Source organism: Gobio gobio, assembly GCF_949357685.1.
Source record: "Gobio gobio genome assembly, chromosome: 8".
NCBI lineage: Eukaryota > Metazoa > Chordata > Actinopteri > Cypriniformes > Gobionidae > Gobio > Gobio gobio.
In genome coordinates, this window is record NC_137114.1 from 26,083,472 (window position 1) to 26,101,281 (window position 17,810).

Consider the following 17,810-nt stretch of genomic DNA (forward strand, 5'->3'; position numbering starts at 1 on the left):
AAAGACCTTACATTATGTTTTTATTACCTTAGAATTAAGGATGTGACGGTGAGGAAATTTTCCCACCGGTTAATCGACATATGACAACACGGATAAAACCAGTATCACCGGCGGGGGCTATTCAAACCGCTAATGTTAAACCAAAGGAAAAATGCGCACGGCCGCTTGGGCATTCATAATGGAGCGATACTGAGCAAACAGAGTGTTTTCAATTAATTCCTATGAAAGTTTAGCTTCCATAGGCATGAACTGTAACCGCTCCAGACTGGACACACACTGTGAATGACTATGCGGCCGTGCATGAATGCCCGTGTGGCTGTGCTCATTTTACTTTCGGTTTAGAATTAGCGCCAATTTGGAGGCAATTCTCTATGTGCTTCAAAAGGGAGGGGTGAGCGGTTGCAATTCGCAACCTCAGCCCTAGATGACGCTAAAATTTACACCGTGCAACTTTAAATGTAACGTTACTTTGACTGCAAAGGGTAAGGCGAAAGAAAGAAAGAAAGAAAGAAAGAAAGAAAGAAAGAAAGAAAGAAAGAAAGAAAGAAAGAAAGAAAGAAAGAAAGAAAGAAAGAAAGAAAGAAAGAAAGAAAGAAAGAAAGAAAGAAAGAAAGAAAGAAAGAAAGAAAGAAAGAAAGAAAGAAAGAAAGAAAGAAAGAAAGAAAGAAAGAAAGAAAGAAAGAAAGAAAGAAAGAAAGAAAAGACATATTCCAATAAAATCAATCTCAAACTACCTAGACAATTCTAGTCAGCATTATTTGGATTCATTGTGACGCATGAGTGCACTTGTGTGTAACAAGTTAAATTCTGAAGACACACACACACACACGCAGAAATACACAAACTGCACATTTCTGCAAGGTCAATCCAGACCACCAGGCGCCGCCCAGCCCCCTGTCAACTCGATGGCAGGAATGCAGAGTAAACTGTCACTCACACGAAGACGTGATTCCCGCACATTGATTCACCTGGAACGGGCTGCTGTCTGTCTGTACGCTTTGCTTAACATCAACCTGACAGCATCTGTCCAGCACAAGCAAGGCCAACACCAGCCTTCACCAAACCCTGTACAGACACTAAACCTGACATGACAAGCAGAATATTAACTTCTCCACAGCTAGGCTTCTGGTTGGATAAAATGCACCAACAATAGCGACTGATTTCATTTTGTTTTAACTATCACGGTCAACAACACCATTTTACCTTCATCACATATAGGGGTTTTTAGTGTAGTATCTCACTATCCAACTGGCTAGGCTCAGGATTCGCCAGCAATTATAAAGCAAACAACAAAAGGTCACTGAATGTGCATTAACATCCTACTCAGAGCTGAAGCAGATTTTCACGGCACTGCAGGAAAACATTTCTACATGTCAGTGATAATGCAGTTAGATCACGCATAATCTGTAGCTGGGGAAAAAATGCTGATGTAAAGACTGCACTTTCATCCTTCTTCTCAAACAGATAAAGACAGGCACAGCTGAGCATTTACTGTGCCAAAGCAGGCAACAGCTGTTATATTGAGCAGACGGGCTGGTAAAACTTTCTCAAGACTACTGTCTCTAATTTATTTTACTAGAATCCCACTTTACATACAGTAGGTGTTTCTGGTGTTTCACAAAAAACAAGTGCAACGTCAAAGGGTTTTTGTAAGTCTCGAATCTCTATCTGGTTTAACATTAAACTAGCAGCTCCTTGGAAGCTGGAATCATAATTTCGAACTCAACTCATTTAAGTTAAGGTATCTGGCCTCATTAGATTTGTTAATCAGGAATCAAAGGAGTTTCAATTTGCCATTTCCTCTCATTACGTCGTTTTTGAGAGGACTATCATTAAGGCATATCCATTCATTGCCACACTTGCCTGACGACTGTGTAGTGAACAACACTTTCAGGATACTACAAATCAATGTGATTGACTAGAGAAAGCTAGCCTGGATGCCAGCCGAAATTAGCCCCGCCCACAACATTTGAGGTCGGGAAGTTCAGTCTGGACTTGATCCGTTGTGGAGCAACTATGCTCGAACCAGAGCTGTTCGGACCAATCAAATTGTCAGGGCGGGCTTTATACGATGATGGACAGATGATCAACAGTAACGTAATCATTACTTCACCAAAGAGCAGCTTGGGATGAACACGTTCTAATCCTAAACAAAGAACTTGTTCGTATATGCGTTCACCTTCACCTCACTTACTCCGTAGCTCTGATTGGTTGTAGGTCTATCCAACTGAGTGCAGAGGTTGAAACACCCCTCATAATCACAGCCCAATGGAGCAGTATCAGACTCATATTCTGACTAGAATCTGAGTATGATGACGTCAGGCTAAGAGAAAGCATTAAATATAATTTCAATCACTGCATGGCAACCTGTGCAGCATAATTATACCGCCTTTGTCCCTAACAAACCTGTCCATTTAAAAAAAAAACACCACTTATGTCTTGAACTGCTTTCATAACCATTTAAATATTTAACACGTCTTTTACTCATATTGATAAACTGCAAACATACTGATGCATGGAACTCTAAAAGGAGCATACATTTTGCCCACCGCTCTAGTGAAATTCATGTCATGCATGAGCAATAGACTGACTTTTGAAGGAGCACAAATTTTACAGAAACTAACTATGGCCATTTACATGTACAGTAAGACACCTGCTTTCTCAGTAGCACCTGTAGTGAACTGTACTAAAGACTAGAAATAGGTTACACCAAATGGTTCCAGAAAATAAAATTAAAATAAGCAAAATGCATGATGTGTTTTTAGTGTTGTCCAGTGATTATTTGCGACCCTGGACCACAAAACCAGTCATAAGTCACACGGGTATATTTGTGGCAATAGCCAACAACAATACATTGCATGTGTCAAAATGACAGATTTTTCTTTCATGCCAAAAATCATTAGGATATTAAGTAAAAATCATGTTCCGTTAAGATATTTTGTAAATTTCCTACCGTAAATATATATAAAAATATTATTAGTAGTAATATGCATGCTAAGGACTTCATTTGGACAACTTATAGGCGATTTTCGCAATATTTAGATTTTTTTTTTGCACCCTCAGATTCCGGATTTTCAAATAGTTATCTCGGCCAAATATTGTCCTATCCTAACAAACCCTAACAAACCATACATCAATGGAAAGCTTATTTATTAAAAAATAAATGTACCCTTATGACTGGTTTTGTGGTCCAGGGTCACATTTAGTTCCCATTATGTAATAATAAAAATAATTTAAAAACATTAACCAATTTTACAATGGTTAAGGGGCACTTTAAACATTAAAATAATCAGAATTAGTCATAGAAAAAAACTATATTTTCAATCTTTAGTTAAGACATGCAGTGTGATTAACAATATGCAGCATACACCATCTAATTTGGATGATTCATCAGAAGGCCTTTATAAACTTTACAAAAGATGTACTTTCTTGGGACAAAAGATGTCTATACAGGAGTGATCACAGCTAAGGACACTAATAGCTTTTTTTAAATGCTAATAAAATGTGATGGGATGACATTCATTCTGCATGCACTGTAAAACAATGGCATAGGAAAACAATCACAGTTAGGCTACTGTAAAACTCGTTGACCTAAAGCACAGCCCCATGACATAAAGGGGAATCTACATCCTGCAGATATTTTAAGACTTCCTCACAATCCTCTGAAATGGTGGACATTGAAACACTGTGGGTAACATTTACAAAGAACGGGCTGGTTTCAGCAGTCAAGCCAAAGAGATGCGTGTCTCCGGGACAAATGTCAATGAATTATTCAACATATGTATCAACGCATTCACCGCAGTGACAAAACGAGTCTAATTTTGGGAAGAGGCAACGGTAAGAAACTAGTACACTCACGTGAAATTTGGACCGGATTTAGAGAGGAGTCACCATGAATAACGGGAGAAAGATGTTTTCATTGTCAATGTCCGATAAATAATCCGTTTTTTAAGATTTTTATGAAAAACTGCAGTCCTTTTCTCCGAATGGGAGTCGGTAAGGAGGGGACCGTGAACTGAGATTGTGGGCGTGTGCAAATGCAAAAGATGTTCGCTCATTGACCAGCACTGGAATAGGAGGAGCTATGATAGCCAATAAGAGTTAGTATTTTGGAATATGTAATTATTTAAAACGAAAAGGGGTGATTCACTGGTAGTGGAGCTTTTGGTTCATCCCAGTGACTCGAATCTTTTGAATCTGTTGACTAGAAAAAGATTTGTTCAGGTTCGTCGACAAGTGTTTGTCTGTGTGCTATCAAAAATAGTTCGTTAAAAACGAATAGCCTAAAATAAAATTTGCGTGTCTATAAATCTACTAAAAGATAGTAAAGGGTGTCCAAAATCCATAAAGACTTTAAGAATTGTATTCGTTTTCCCACAAATGATAAAGGAGATATATAATTTTTAGTCATATATGAGCTTCACTTTTATTAGCTATACAAAAAGACAATTACTTTTGCCCAAGCTTAAAAAAAAGTTAGTGATAAAATGAAACTTGCCCGATGAAAAAAAAAATTGTGCGAGGAAGTGAACCAGAACGATTTGTTCACTTCAAAGATTCAACCAAAAATAGCAATTCGTCCACGAACGAAAAGCCCCAGTGATGATTCACTGCAACTGTTGAAAAAAAGATCCCTATAATTTACGCAATACGAGAGTACTCTCGAACTGCCTCTTCATACTATTTATCTGCAGGTGAGTTAAATGCATTGGCCTATTATATATAATAGGCCAATGTGATGCATGCACAGTAAATCTGTGCAAAAAAGGGGGAAAACAATGAATGGCAGTCAGATTATAACAATAATGAATTCCAAAGGTGAGGAAACATCTTACTACACACCACAGAAAGACAACTTCAAAGAGGAAAACATCTGGTGCTCTTTTTTTAAACCAAGTTCTGCAGAAAAGTGTTTTATTACAAGGCACAGTAGTTCAATCAGTCCATGACCTTAGATGATACGAGTGAAAGTACGGCAGTTTGGGGTGGGGATATGAGGCTAAATAGTCCAAGGGTTGGGCTTTGTTTACAGTGGGGTGGGGGAGGTAAGACCATATTCTTGGGCTTTCATTATGAAGGTGGTGGTTGCTATGGAGACTGCATCCAGCCTAAGGCAGCCAGATGGCAGAGGCAGACTGTCTCCCAAGCCACGTCAGCAGACGCTACATTAAGACATAGACTGAACATTATTACACATTTGCTTATCATGTGCATCATATTGTACGTAAATACATTTTTATATAATTTAGTGTGACAAAAATGCGCATTATTGATTATATATTGTACTTCCAACCAATATATTAAATGGGCCTAATGGTTAATTATAATTCTATGTTTTATATAACAACAATAATGCATTTACAAAATGTTTATTATAATATATATTTAAAGAAATTAAATACATTAAATGAACAGTATTCAGACATGCACTGTAACAGCATGAAATCACACATATTAGCCACAATTCCTTAAAGCTGTACAACACATTCCAATAAGCCATTTTCAGGATCAACTGGACTATAACCATAGCATGTTGTAACATTCAATCAGTGCTTGACCCTTTATTCTCACTTCTTTGAGACTGATGATGATGATTCACTCACACAATCACCCAAACACCCCCCTCCCCCAAATCTCCACCCCGGCAGGGTCTCAGGCTGTCTAGAAAGCACTTAGAGCACCTAAAGCAGACCTATCGGGAGCCTATGACGTTATCTATTCTCCCTAACTAAGCCTTCAGTGTCTTTATCAAGGATAAGCCCCTTTAGCTTCTCGTTGTTCCTCATTATTCCAGCTCGGCAGACAAAAAACAAAACAAAACATGAAATACCACGCACGACTGCATCAAGTAGCACAGGAGATGTTGTTGAGGTCAAGCATAACTACATAACACAAAAAAAGGATAAATATATCTTGCCTAAAAACAGGACAAATAACATCATATAAAAATGCACTTAGTGTGTGAGCACGGAACGTTCTCAATCTCATATTGAGAATCAAAAGCAGAGGTTTTATCAGCTTGTGCTCTGGAGTGACTCATATAAAAGGCCTTCTTTTTAGTTCATGTAAAAGTCAACCACAAATTACATGAACTCTCTATTCCCCATTTTCATCACGTAGGCGTGTGCTTTGATCCGTAGACGGGTCTGTCATTCAGCCTGCAATGACCATTCAGAAACATGATGTGGTATGAGCTGGGCAAATAATAATAATGATTAAACATTAAATTATTCCTCAGACAAGAATTTGTGATTTTATGTGGTGCATTACAACCACATTTACCAATTTACTTGCATTTTGATTGGTCAGTATATCATCTAAACTAAGAGAATAATTACTCATAGGAATGGAAATACTCTGCCATGGAAATGAAATGTCATGCACTGCCCCCTTGTGTTAAATAAAGAGCTCTGTCTTATTTTCCACTGATCTCAACACTATTTAAATTCATTGTTTTTTTGGATGCAGTGTAATTGCATGTGCATTATTTATAGAGGACGTGGAAATAAATGTCCATTCATGGTTTCCATAAATGCAGCATGACACTCAACGTGAATGCCTGAATAAATAGAAAACAATGCTTTTTTTTAAATATCACGGGTCCACACTGTCAGAATCAAGCTCTTTTGATTTGTCTTTTTCACGCCAGCGCTTAAATAAAGACATAAAGCTGAAGCCCTCTTTAGCGCTTTTAAATGGTATTGTTTGGCTGTTCCTCTTGCCATTACCAAATTGCAAGCTAGGCACCGTCTCTTCAGTCTTTGCTTCTGGCTCGGCTGATTGTGACAGTGATAAGTTAACTGATTGTGATTCCTCTTGAGAATTAAGAGGCTTTGTTTCTGAATCTTTAACAGTCTTTAAAGAGTTTTGTTGTGCGGCGAGCATATTACAATCCACAGATTTTCCTTTTCCAATAACACCTATAGAGGGAGCCGGAGATGCATTTACAGCACAGGGCACAAATAGGTCCTCTTGGCTGGTTTTTCCACAATTGGCATCATGAAGAGCGATTGTGTGCCGGCGATTGATGATCTGGCTGTTCTGCGGCAGAGGGCTGGATTGAGAAGTGTTTTCATCTATGGCCATGATCAGCAGCTGTCTTCTGTCTTCCTGGAAGAACTTCTGCCTTGGAGACTGGATCGGTGACAGCGCCTCGGCGGATGAAATACTACTTCGACTGGACTGGTATTGTAAAACTTTCCGTGACAACTCTCTCATATTCTGCACCTCTTTCTCGGTCTGGACATCTTCCTCCTCCTGCACCGTGGACACGCGGACACGTTTATCGAATGAGGAATTGGTCCCGGCACTTTCCTGCACTGGGCTAGAGATTGTAATCCCTGGGTGACTGAGTGTCTCTTCCTTATCAAAGCTCTCCTTGATCAAGGAGGATTCCGTGACACTTTTGATCCAGCTGTCCCTCTTAACCTCTTTGTTGTTAATGGGGCGGTTCTTCTTCGAGGTGCTCTCAGTTAGAATCCCCATCGTGGGTGAGGCGTTCCCAACTCTACGGCGGGATTGCGGATTGTTGAACCTCTGTAGGATGGACTCCAGAGCATCTCCTTCAATGTCTTTGTCTCGTGATGAGCAGGTGGCGGTGGAGCGTCTCTTGGCAGCGATTTGAGTGCGCTCTCGCTGCCTGCGCCTCACTTCCACCATGTCTCGTTCAAGGTTCTCCTATAGCAGAAAGATGATTGAGAAGTTATTCATGAAGCTTTCTCTATTGTACCTGGTCAAGGAGGATACACAATATTTTTACAGACATTTGTGGCAGCCATTACTGAAAATATGACCCCCAAAAAATTTTTTTTTAAACGTACAATATTTAAATATTTTTAAAAATCATTTAAAAAATGAAATAGGTTAACAATATTTCATAATTATTTATTTAATAGATCTTATTTATTATTATCTATTTTTAAAGATGTTACATTTGCAGATAGGCTCTAGTATGTTTTTTTTTTCTTCGTTTTGTTTGCCAAAATGAGAGTGACACTGATTCTTATACTTGCACAGACTGCTGTGGATGCGGCATCACAAAAAAAGCTTTTTAATCACTTTTAAATGTATTTAATAAAAAATACAGTAAACAGTATTACCATGATATATTCTTACAATTTCAAGTTTTAAAAAGTCATTTACTCCTGTGATGACAAAGCTGAATTTTCAGCATCATTAATCTAGTCTTTAGTGTCACATGATCCTTCGAAATTATTCTAATAATCATTCTAATAATAACACTAATTTGGTTCCCAAGAAGCATTTATGGTTATGACTATCAATGTTGAAAACAGTTGTGCTGCTTAATATTTTGTGTGAACTGTGATATATTTTTTAAAGATTCTTTGATAAAAAAGAATGCTCAAAAGACAGCATTTATTACAGACAGAAATCTTTACTGTCACTTTTAATCAAAATCATAAACATAATCATAATTGTAACGCATCCTTCCTGAATAAAAGTACTAATTTCTTTAAAAAGAAAATAAACCAGCACACTGTTTTCAACATTGATAATAATAATAGTAATAAATGTTTGTTGAGCACCAAATTATTGTTATAATTAGAATGATTATTAGAATTATTTCAAATATTTTCTTTAAAGGAGGAGGGGGGGGGGTCTATTTCTATTTCATGCATTCTGACTTATTTACACTGTTAAAGAGTTGGATTCTCATGCTATACATGGCCAATATTTCAAAAGAACGTGCCAAATACACTCCTTCAGGATTCTAACAAGTTTTTTTAGAGTATGGCCCTGTATGACTTCATAAAAGGCGGAATTGCTTGTATGATGAGCACTTCTCCCGGATGAGTACACACACACACACACACACACACACATCAACCATAGCGAGAGCAAGAGCGAGCCCCTCAACGAGTTCTGTTCGGTTACAGAAGCCGTCGGCAGCGCTGTCATTTAGTTTTTAGACCACGAAATCAACAATGTCACTAAAGCATGTTTCTGGTTGTGAGGGAAAGATTCAGCTTCCCAAAGAACCCAGCGTTAAGGAAACAGTGGATGCAGTTTGTTTTTCCGGAGCAGCAACAGAGTTCTGCAAGTGTGTTTGTTTGTTCCGGTCACGAGTCGAAACCACAGGCGGTGAGTGAAACTGCATCAAATGTCTGTTTTGTTGGCAATCGGCGCATCAGTGCATGTAATGTAAACAACACGAACATATAGTGAAGTGAAAGTTATCCAGGGATAATGCCATGATGTATGACGTGCGGTCTGGTGTTTTCAGAAAGAATCGGTACAGCGTATCTGTCTTTTATAAATATGATAAAACTAAAGACTCTTCAGAGATAACTCTACTTATGATTAACATGAGACTGACAGAAACTGTGTGTTTTATGTACCCTTTAAAAATAAATTAATGATCCCAAACTTTTCAACAGTAGTATATGTTGTATTTCTTCTTCATTTTATGGTAAAACTTTTCTTTGGTTGAATAGTTTTTATCAAAAATATTTTCAGGTTTAAACTGGATTTTGAATGTGGTCTCAGACTTTTGGACCCCACTGTGCATCATTTCAAACATGTTTTAGAAAAGTACCATTGATTTCTTTAGGTGTGAAAACCCCCAAGCTAAGATTGCTTACAGCATCTACAATGTATGTTTAGAATTACCTGAACTGCTCGTTTGAACTTCTCACAGAAAGAGTAGAAAATGGAGCAACAATCCTCTAGTTTGAACTGAGTGGGATCCTCACAGAAATACTCTGCCACCGAATCACTCACAGCAGAAAGGGTCTTGAAGGCCGTCTCGGTTTCTTTTAACCTGGTTTCTGCATTCTAAAAAAGAAGAAAGAAAAGATAAATGGAAGAAACTGTTTTAATGTTATACTTGTCATTTAACACATTAACATTTCCTGCAATCAGGGTACTGTACTAAGATTGATGTGCATGTCAGCACTTCAAAAGTCAATCGGCTCAATAGCGTGTTACAATACCGAAAGACTTTGAACAAAAAAAACTTGCATGCTTACATTTAGAGATAAACAGGTTGAAGTGTGACAAATATACAATGTCTCACCAGCAGAAAATCCCTCATCTGTTCTTCCAGATCTGGCTGTTTACTAGCATTCTGCTTTGACACCTGGACTTTACTCACTTCCTTTTGGAAATCAGACTCAATTTCCTGTTTATGAATCCTGTATTGAGGAAGACAGGCAATATATTTCACTCTTTTTTGCATTTTCAATGCAATTTAGTACTGAGCTCATTAATTGAACCTATAGGTCTATTGAAAGACTTTGCTAAAGCAAGCTTGAGATTCTAACCTCAGTAAATCACGATTCTATTTAGGATTCTCAATATGTATAAGTAAATGATGGAGTACTAGATTTCTATATAGCAGTAACAGTACTGAGAATCACATATAACACAGAATCGTTAACTAAAGCTAAAAGTATTAAAAAGTGTTTTTCTTAATTGAAAAAAAAAAGAAACAAATTAAAATAAATATTAAATAAAAACTTAGAAATTAGAAATGCTGCTTTGGTACTAAAGTACTAAAAAAAACAATTAAAGCTAAACAGAAATATTTAAACAAATAAACTAATAAAAATGACAAAAGCACAACAAAACTCCTCGAACAAACTTAAATTAGAAATAAAAGCTAATTCAAATGATTAATAAGAACTAAAATATCACTGGTAAAAATGCTGCTTTTATTGTTACCGGTACATTTTTAATAGATTTGTGTAGTGTGTGTGCACATTTTTATACTGAGCAACAATTTAATTAATCAGATAAAATAAAATAATTATAGGGAAGTGACATTTTTCAAACAGCGACGTGTGGCCTACCTTGCTGCATCTCCAATGTGCTGTAGTTGCTCTGGGAACTTCAGCAGCGATGCATCTATTTTCTGGGCTTGCTGTGGTAACAGACACATGAGAAAATAATTAACATGGAAATAAAGCTGTGCGTCTTATGTAGCTTTGCCACCATAGTATAATATTAAACATCATTGCTACCATCACAACATAGTGCATGAGGTTCATTCCAGGCTTGTTGGCTTTGGTATCCGCTAGTTTGAGAAGAGACGTTATCCGGAATCCCACCGCGCTGCCAGCGTACCCTCCCTGGTGGAAGTGGGGACAGAACGATTAGTATCTCATGACAGTGTAAACACACACAAATGTGCAGTGCATTATGCTGTTTTGAGGTTAACCAACTTTAATCATTTTTAATAAGCGTAACAAGATACAGTGGCATGAGATTTTACTCACAGAGTTCATGTAGTTCCCTGTCTCCAAGACCAGTTGAATGACTGAATGTAGATCAGCACATTCCAAAAGCTCTGGAAAAAATTTCATACATGGGTTAGGTGAAATAAAATAAATCAAACCTAGTCACATCCATGTAATTGCATTGTACTACCATGTTTTTGGAATTACATCATTATGAGGATCATTTAGTATGAGAGTATTTTTTAAAGTTGAATTATCTACATTTTTAATTTTAAAAGAATAATAATTAATAACCAAAACTAGCTCTTATAATATAAATGTATTGTATGTGTCCGCACCAAAGTCAAACAAGACTAGTATAACTTCCTATTAACAATATATATATATATATATACACACACACACACACACAGGGCTTGACATTAACTTTTTTGCTCACCAGCCACTGCGGCCAAAATTTTGTTGTTGGGAATTTTGTTGTTGGCTATATGTAAATGACCACTGTACACACACAAATCAAGTCTACATGATATGTAACATGTCAGGTCATCAAATAGCTCTGATACTGTTGTGTGTAAAGCTCCTTAATCTAGACAATAATCTATCACACCTTAATGAACACTTTACAGTTGGTTTTATTACTGTGAGTAATTCTCTTCAAATGCTATTGAAGTTATAAACTTGTATACCAATGTCGCGTAACTTTATAGACTGTCATTAATTCGCGAATATCCAAGTATAGGTCTCTGCAGGATAGTAATAAGTGTTACTAGATCAGTGGGTGAGGACATAAACATAGGGGCATTTTCCACTGCATTACCTGATTTGCCCACATCACAGTGTGGGTAGGGTTTAGGGGTGATGGGCGGGTGAAGGGGATAATTTTCATTGCATGATTTATAAACACCCATTAGTTTGAATTGAAAACACCCACAAATTTAGAAACACCCACTTTTGTTCCGCAGAGACCCCATACTCCGTATATATCAAACATTGAACATCAAGCCAACTTTATGGCAGTCACATCAGACGCGCGATGGTTCTGCTGTGATCTTTGTTTGAAACTATTTTCGCTGCTGAAATTGAACAAAAACAGTCAATCACCGTGTGATGAATGAATCTATTAAACGTACATTGCACGTACATCTCTGCTTTGTTGTTTATGATGCAGAAATTTTAAGTGAGTGAGAGCGCACTCTGAACAGAACCCCGACTAATCTGAACGCCTCTGATTATTAGACAACGCATTCATAAGCTCAAAAGAATCGTGAGTGGTTGTTTATAATGCGCAACGCGATAGATGACTTTTGAGAAGACTACAATAAAATTAAATCCGCCAAAGTGGCTAGTGGAAGTGACTGTGTAACACGCCACAGCTGAAATCCACCCGCAAATGGCAGGTTGGCGGGTGTTAGTGTCATGCCCTGTATATTTATATAATATAATTTATTTAATTTTTTTTCAAAAAAGGGAAGCGGACATGTTGACTAGTTTATGGTAATACTTTACAATAGGTAGTAAATTGTAGTAACCTTCAATCTTACCTCTTCCAGCATAGGTCATGACTGCAATAGATTGATTCACCTCATCCAAAAAATGTGACAATTCCTCTTTGAGTACTAAACCGTTCAAGCGTTCCTCATAGCTAGAGGAAGAACCGACAAATAAAAATAATCATGATGGCATATCCAAATTTGATATAACTTACAGTGAACTTAAAACGTACTGTCAGGTATATATACTGTATCGAAAGAGCTCTGTGTCCAATCATGTTAAGTGTGTATTTGTCTTTGTGTGGCTGTATACACTCACCAAGGAACATTGACAAGTTGTACCATGAACCGATCTGGTTCAGAGAGAGTTGAATAGTCTCCTTTAAAATCAAGAAGCTGACGCACCTAAGAAAATGAAGAAATGTAATGCATAGCAGTAAGCTTTTAGGTTTGCAATTCAAATGAAAGTGCTGCATAAAATATTCTTATTTTGTGCTAAAGTACAACAACTTTTATTAAAATGCCTTGGAATTGCTCAATGAGTGTAACTGAGGCTCTAATCACATTTTACTCCCACCTCTCCATCCTCTGGCAGTAGTTTGCACAACTCCTTCAGTTTCCCAGTACCAAATCTTTCTCCTCTGCCATTGATTATGTCATCAATCATTTCACTCACTGGCCTGTGGAGAAAGTTACAGCAAGAATTATAGATCAGGACCACAGACTATTTGAAGATTTACAAAAACTCAGATTTCCCAGAGATTCACTGGAAGTGCATCTCTGCCAATATGAAATATATATATATATATATATATATATATATATATATATATATATATATATATATGGGGGTGAACTAACCCTTACTGTCTCCTATGCCAGTTAAATGTGATGTGTAATGTGAAGATATTTGAAGGTTAATTTTACAGCAGTGTAAACACTGTGGTTCTGTGGCGTGTCAACATTGCTGTTTGTTTGAGCAGCCGAACACAGCAACAATGACTCAACCAATGGCGTGAGTTCGGGGGCAGAACTACCTGTTTGTCCAACTAATGACAGCTGGGGGAATATTTGATAAACTAGTTCGAAATACTTTCACTGCTAATAGAACAGACACACTTTTAAATAGACTGATCATTGTAAAACTCAATTTGAAATTCTCCAAAACAAAAAGACACACCAAAAGCGGCCCATCTGTAAAGAGGAAGTGGCCAACACATGGACTTCCACACTGTGACTCATACTTCACCTTGTTCTGGTTGCTTTACACTTGTAATCTCCTCTTCTTGGCTGAGTATTAAACATACCTGGACTAGACAAGCCCCGTCTTGCTTTTTTTTTTGAGATACCCAAGCACACCAAACTGGTATCACAAGCTCTAGCTGTAGCACTATAGAACTGATGTGTTCATTAATAGCATGCGAAGGTGAACTGTCATACTCAACTAATCAATATCTGAGGAGAAACACTGCATGATTAAGGGAACTGCTGATGAGGTGACTAATGCAAAGCCCATCTTATCTTCATACTTGTACTCCAGTAGAAAAGATATGTCTGGACTGATGCTGTCAGGAAAAATTTGTTTGGCTTGCAGAGACATGTGAGCAATGACTACTGCGCGTTTCCACCCTAAGATCCGCTGACGAAATAGAGAGCTTTTCGAAATAATCCCTTATGGTACACTCACCTTCTGAACTGCTTGAGGAAGATACCAATGTTCATGTTCTTCTTGGAGTTGAGAATGGACACCTGGCAAGGAAAAAAAAAGACATTATATGGACATGATTTGACAAAGACAGTTGCTTGTTATGTATATTATAGCTTGAATTAGGTAGTTACTTCACCCTGATGTTTAATCGTTTTTGAACTATGAAAAGCTAATGATCATTTATGAACAACAACAACCCTGCCTATTAATTTCTTGTATTAAAAATAATCACCGGACAATTGCGATGATGTGATTCAGCGCTTGTAAAATTAGATGTTCGGCATCACAGTGTTTTGAAATGTTAGCTATTCAATACTGGTGTAGTCCGCCTTATGTAAACACTTATAGAAAAAAAGAAATCACTCCACCTTTGAAGGGTTCAGATCAAAGCACAAACATAGTCAAGTAGTGGCGTCCATAAATGTCACAGTATTATGACTGTAAGCATTATTTGAAAGAGAACGTTACTTCAAATCTAGTTACAGTGCTAGGGTGTGTTTTTAACTGTGGGCCAAAGCACGACAAATCATGATTACAACAACCAAAAATGTTAAAACTTTCCAAACAACTCGCTGAACTACAATCGCATGTTGTTTGCTAGAAAACACACCAGCCATGTTAAAATCAGACTGTCATTTGGAAACTTTTCTTTTGCTCTTATCTATCTGACATTAGTAATAGTTATCAATTAGTTCTGTATCATGTGACTTTGGCAGAGGTAAAGCCAGTTTTAAGACAAAATGTCATAACCTAACCTAGAATTTATTATGCAGTGAACTTTAATTTCCAATGAGTGAAATGATAATGACAAAAATAGTATTTGGTCCACACACAGAGGCGGACAGTAGTGGAGTATTTTTACTCTGCTTAAGTACATTTTTCAAGTGTCTATACTTTATAGAGTGTTTTTCTTTGGAGAACGTTTACATTCCAAAGCATAATGTCATACTTTTTACTGCACTACTTTTCATATTGAATATCATTTAATACTTAATTACATTAAAAATGTAGTACTGTATATTTGTACTCAAGTAAAAGTAATTCAAAGTTTTACTTGAGTACACGTAAGAAAGTACTACATTATTTATGTAAATAAGTAAAAATGTATTTATGAAATGTGGTGCAGTAAAAAGTATGACATCATATATTATGCTTTGGAACGTAGTGAAGTAAAAGTTTTCCAAAGAAAAACTCTGATAAAGTATATACTTGAAAAATGTACTTGAGTAGAAAGTAAAAATACTTCACTACTGTCCGCCTCTGCACTCACATTATGTTTCCATGTTTAATGGGGACTTTCCATAGACATAATGATTTTTATACTGTACAAACTGTATATTCTATCCCCTAAACCTACGCCTGAACACAACCCTCAGAGAAAACTTTCTGCATTTGTACATTTTCAAAAAACATAATTCTGTCTGATTGATAAGCTGTTTTCCTCATGGGGACCGAAATAACATTTTGTCCCCACAACGTAGGGTTTACCAGGACACACACACACACACACACACACACACACACACATATATATATTTTTATTTTATTTTTATTTTTATTTTTTATTTTATTTTTTATTATTATTATTTTTTTTAGGTCAATTCATGTGGTAATTTGTTCAAGTTATAGGAATTACTAATTATTTAAACTACATTTACACCCACAAAAAAATAAAAAAATGAAAGGGTTAGATCAGGGTTAAAAGTAGCTCCTCCTTATAGTAACAATTGCAGGTTACTACTTTTTATAAATAGAAAAAGATAGATAGAAATACTACAATAGTATACTACATTGAAGATAACTGACCAAAAAGAAACAAATGTTATGCAAAACTACCAATTAGGACACCTGCATTCGGCATGAGAATCTGAGATGCTTGAATCACCTTTAGCTCTGTAATCATTATTTATGTAATCACAAAATAAACAGTTTATATTCAATTAAGTGAGGTTATAACTAACTAAAAGTCATCTTTAGTGTTTTGCCCGAGTTGAGACTGACAGTCACTACCCTAGTGACATGCTTGATGAAAGCATATGTAAATCTCTCTGAGTAAATGAGTCTGGAAACACCCATTTACTGTAAACCTGCAGGCACAAATCATCTTTTCTAGCACATCCCACCTGAACTCACCATTTCAGGTCCTGGGGCATTGCTTGGGGATTGGCGTACACTGCGACGGGTTGTGGCCTGGACCTGGTTCTGCTCATTGCGGCTGAACAGCTCATCCATACCTTTGGTGTCCAACTCGAAATCCCTGTTCTTCTTAGCCGTCCATATGTTATTCTTGCCTAGCACAGTGTCCTTTGGTATGGCCTCCCAATTAAAATTACGCATTTTAGAGGCCCGTGTTGGCCCTCTGGAAAATGGGCTCCCACTAGGGAAGAGGGCAGGGGGTGGAGGTGGAGGAGGAGGAGGAGGAGGAGGGGGGGGAGGTGGTGGTGGTGGCGGCGGGGTCATGGTTTGGATGTCACTTGCAAAGAGACTGCTGCATGGTCCCTTTAAAGAAAGTACAGAAAAAGAAACCATATGTTTATGAGTCTACTATGTTAATATCTGCTGTCATTTAGCTGAAAAAGGAAGGATTTGTGTTATAGGGAAGTGAACCGAGAAACTCTAGGCGATAAGCACTGGTGACTATGAGTACATAGCCTAACTAACAAAACCAGGACAGTGAAAAATATCTAACACAAGTTTGCATGACTTCAAAACGGTCAAAATCTAAATTAGGTACTCGTTTACACAGAAGTACACACACACACACACACACGTATACTACTACTACTATTGTATGGGCATATACCATCATTTCAAACTTTTGAATCTTAAAAAAACTGCCACCATTGTTTTGTACCCAAGGTAATGTCAACTTCTCCCATTTCCATGGTATTTTCATTTTCATGGTAACGTGAAATATTTTAGCAAAAATATTTTACTTACTCGTTTGAGAGGTTGCCAGATGTCTACCAACAGAAATTACTGTCTGACAATATCCGAATTTACTTTGGTTATATTCCCCAGAAGAGAAAAACATGCTCCACGGTCCTCTGTCACACGAGACTGTTGGTTACTGTACCCGTTCAGCGGAAGAGGGATGTTGCAATCTGCTCTTACCTGTATAGTTCACGCCCAGAACTCGTCAGCGCTTGTTTCAGACGTAATCCATGTGTCATTGCTCAAATTTCATAAAAAAGTACCACAAGAATGGGTATTCACCAAACTTAACAGACAAGTAACTACCGTTAGAATTCGAAAGTTTACATTTGATTCACCCCTTCAAGGCCTAAATTTTTTTTCCACGGACCAATAAATTTTTTTTTACTTGATATTTGCTCTTCTTTAATGTTGAAGTTTTTGAATGTGTTGTAAAAGCTCTGAAGATTTTAAAAAGAACACACAGGCTGTCAGAAT

The 17,810-nt window shown here is 37.2% G+C and overlaps 2 protein-coding genes across 2 annotated transcripts in view; both read right to left on the bottom strand.

Moving 5' to 3' along the window:
- The window catches only part of trim3a (tripartite motif containing 3a), a 40,732-nt gene extending 36,697 nt beyond the window's left edge, over positions 1-4,035 (bottom strand). The window contains exon 1 of the mRNA XM_079824310.1: positions 3,859-4,035. The gene's annotated coding sequence lies outside the window, so the exon portion shown is untranslated. The remainder of the gene's footprint in view (positions 1-3,858) is intronic.
- Positions 4,036-5,354: 1,319 nt separating this feature from the next.
- Positions 5,355-17,473, bottom strand: fhdc4 (FH2 domain containing 4). Its single transcript, XM_079823834.1, has 12 exons — positions 17,340-17,473; positions 16,533-16,898; positions 14,379-14,440; positions 13,269-13,371; positions 13,011-13,096; positions 12,743-12,843; positions 11,238-11,308; positions 10,983-11,090; positions 10,812-10,882; positions 10,037-10,154; positions 9,631-9,795; positions 5,355-7,677 (listed from the first exon to the last, which is right to left on the bottom strand). Exons 2-12 carry the CDS (start codon positions 16,857-16,859, stop codon positions 6,595-6,597), a joined length of 2,295 nt encoding a protein of 764 aa, XP_079679960.1. The 5' UTR covers positions 16,860-16,898; positions 17,340-17,473; the 3' UTR covers positions 5,355-6,594.
- Between the last annotated feature and the right edge of the window lie 337 nt (positions 17,474-17,810).

Bases quoted from the DNA above. Each gene is read 5' to 3' on its own strand.
- fhdc4 (XM_079823834.1), bottom strand. From the start codon at position 16,859: ATGACCCCGCCGCCACCACCACCACCTCCCCCCCCTCCTCCTCCTCCT. The intron at 13,097-13,268 runs GTGGGAGTAAAA...TCATTTTCTTAG, and splicing joins TACTGCCAGAGGATGGAGAG to GTGCGTCAGCTTCTTGATTT. The intron at 7,678-9,630 runs GTAATTCTAAAC...TTTCTGCTATAG, and splicing joins AGTTCAAACGAGCAGTTCAG to GAGAACCTTGAACGAGACAT.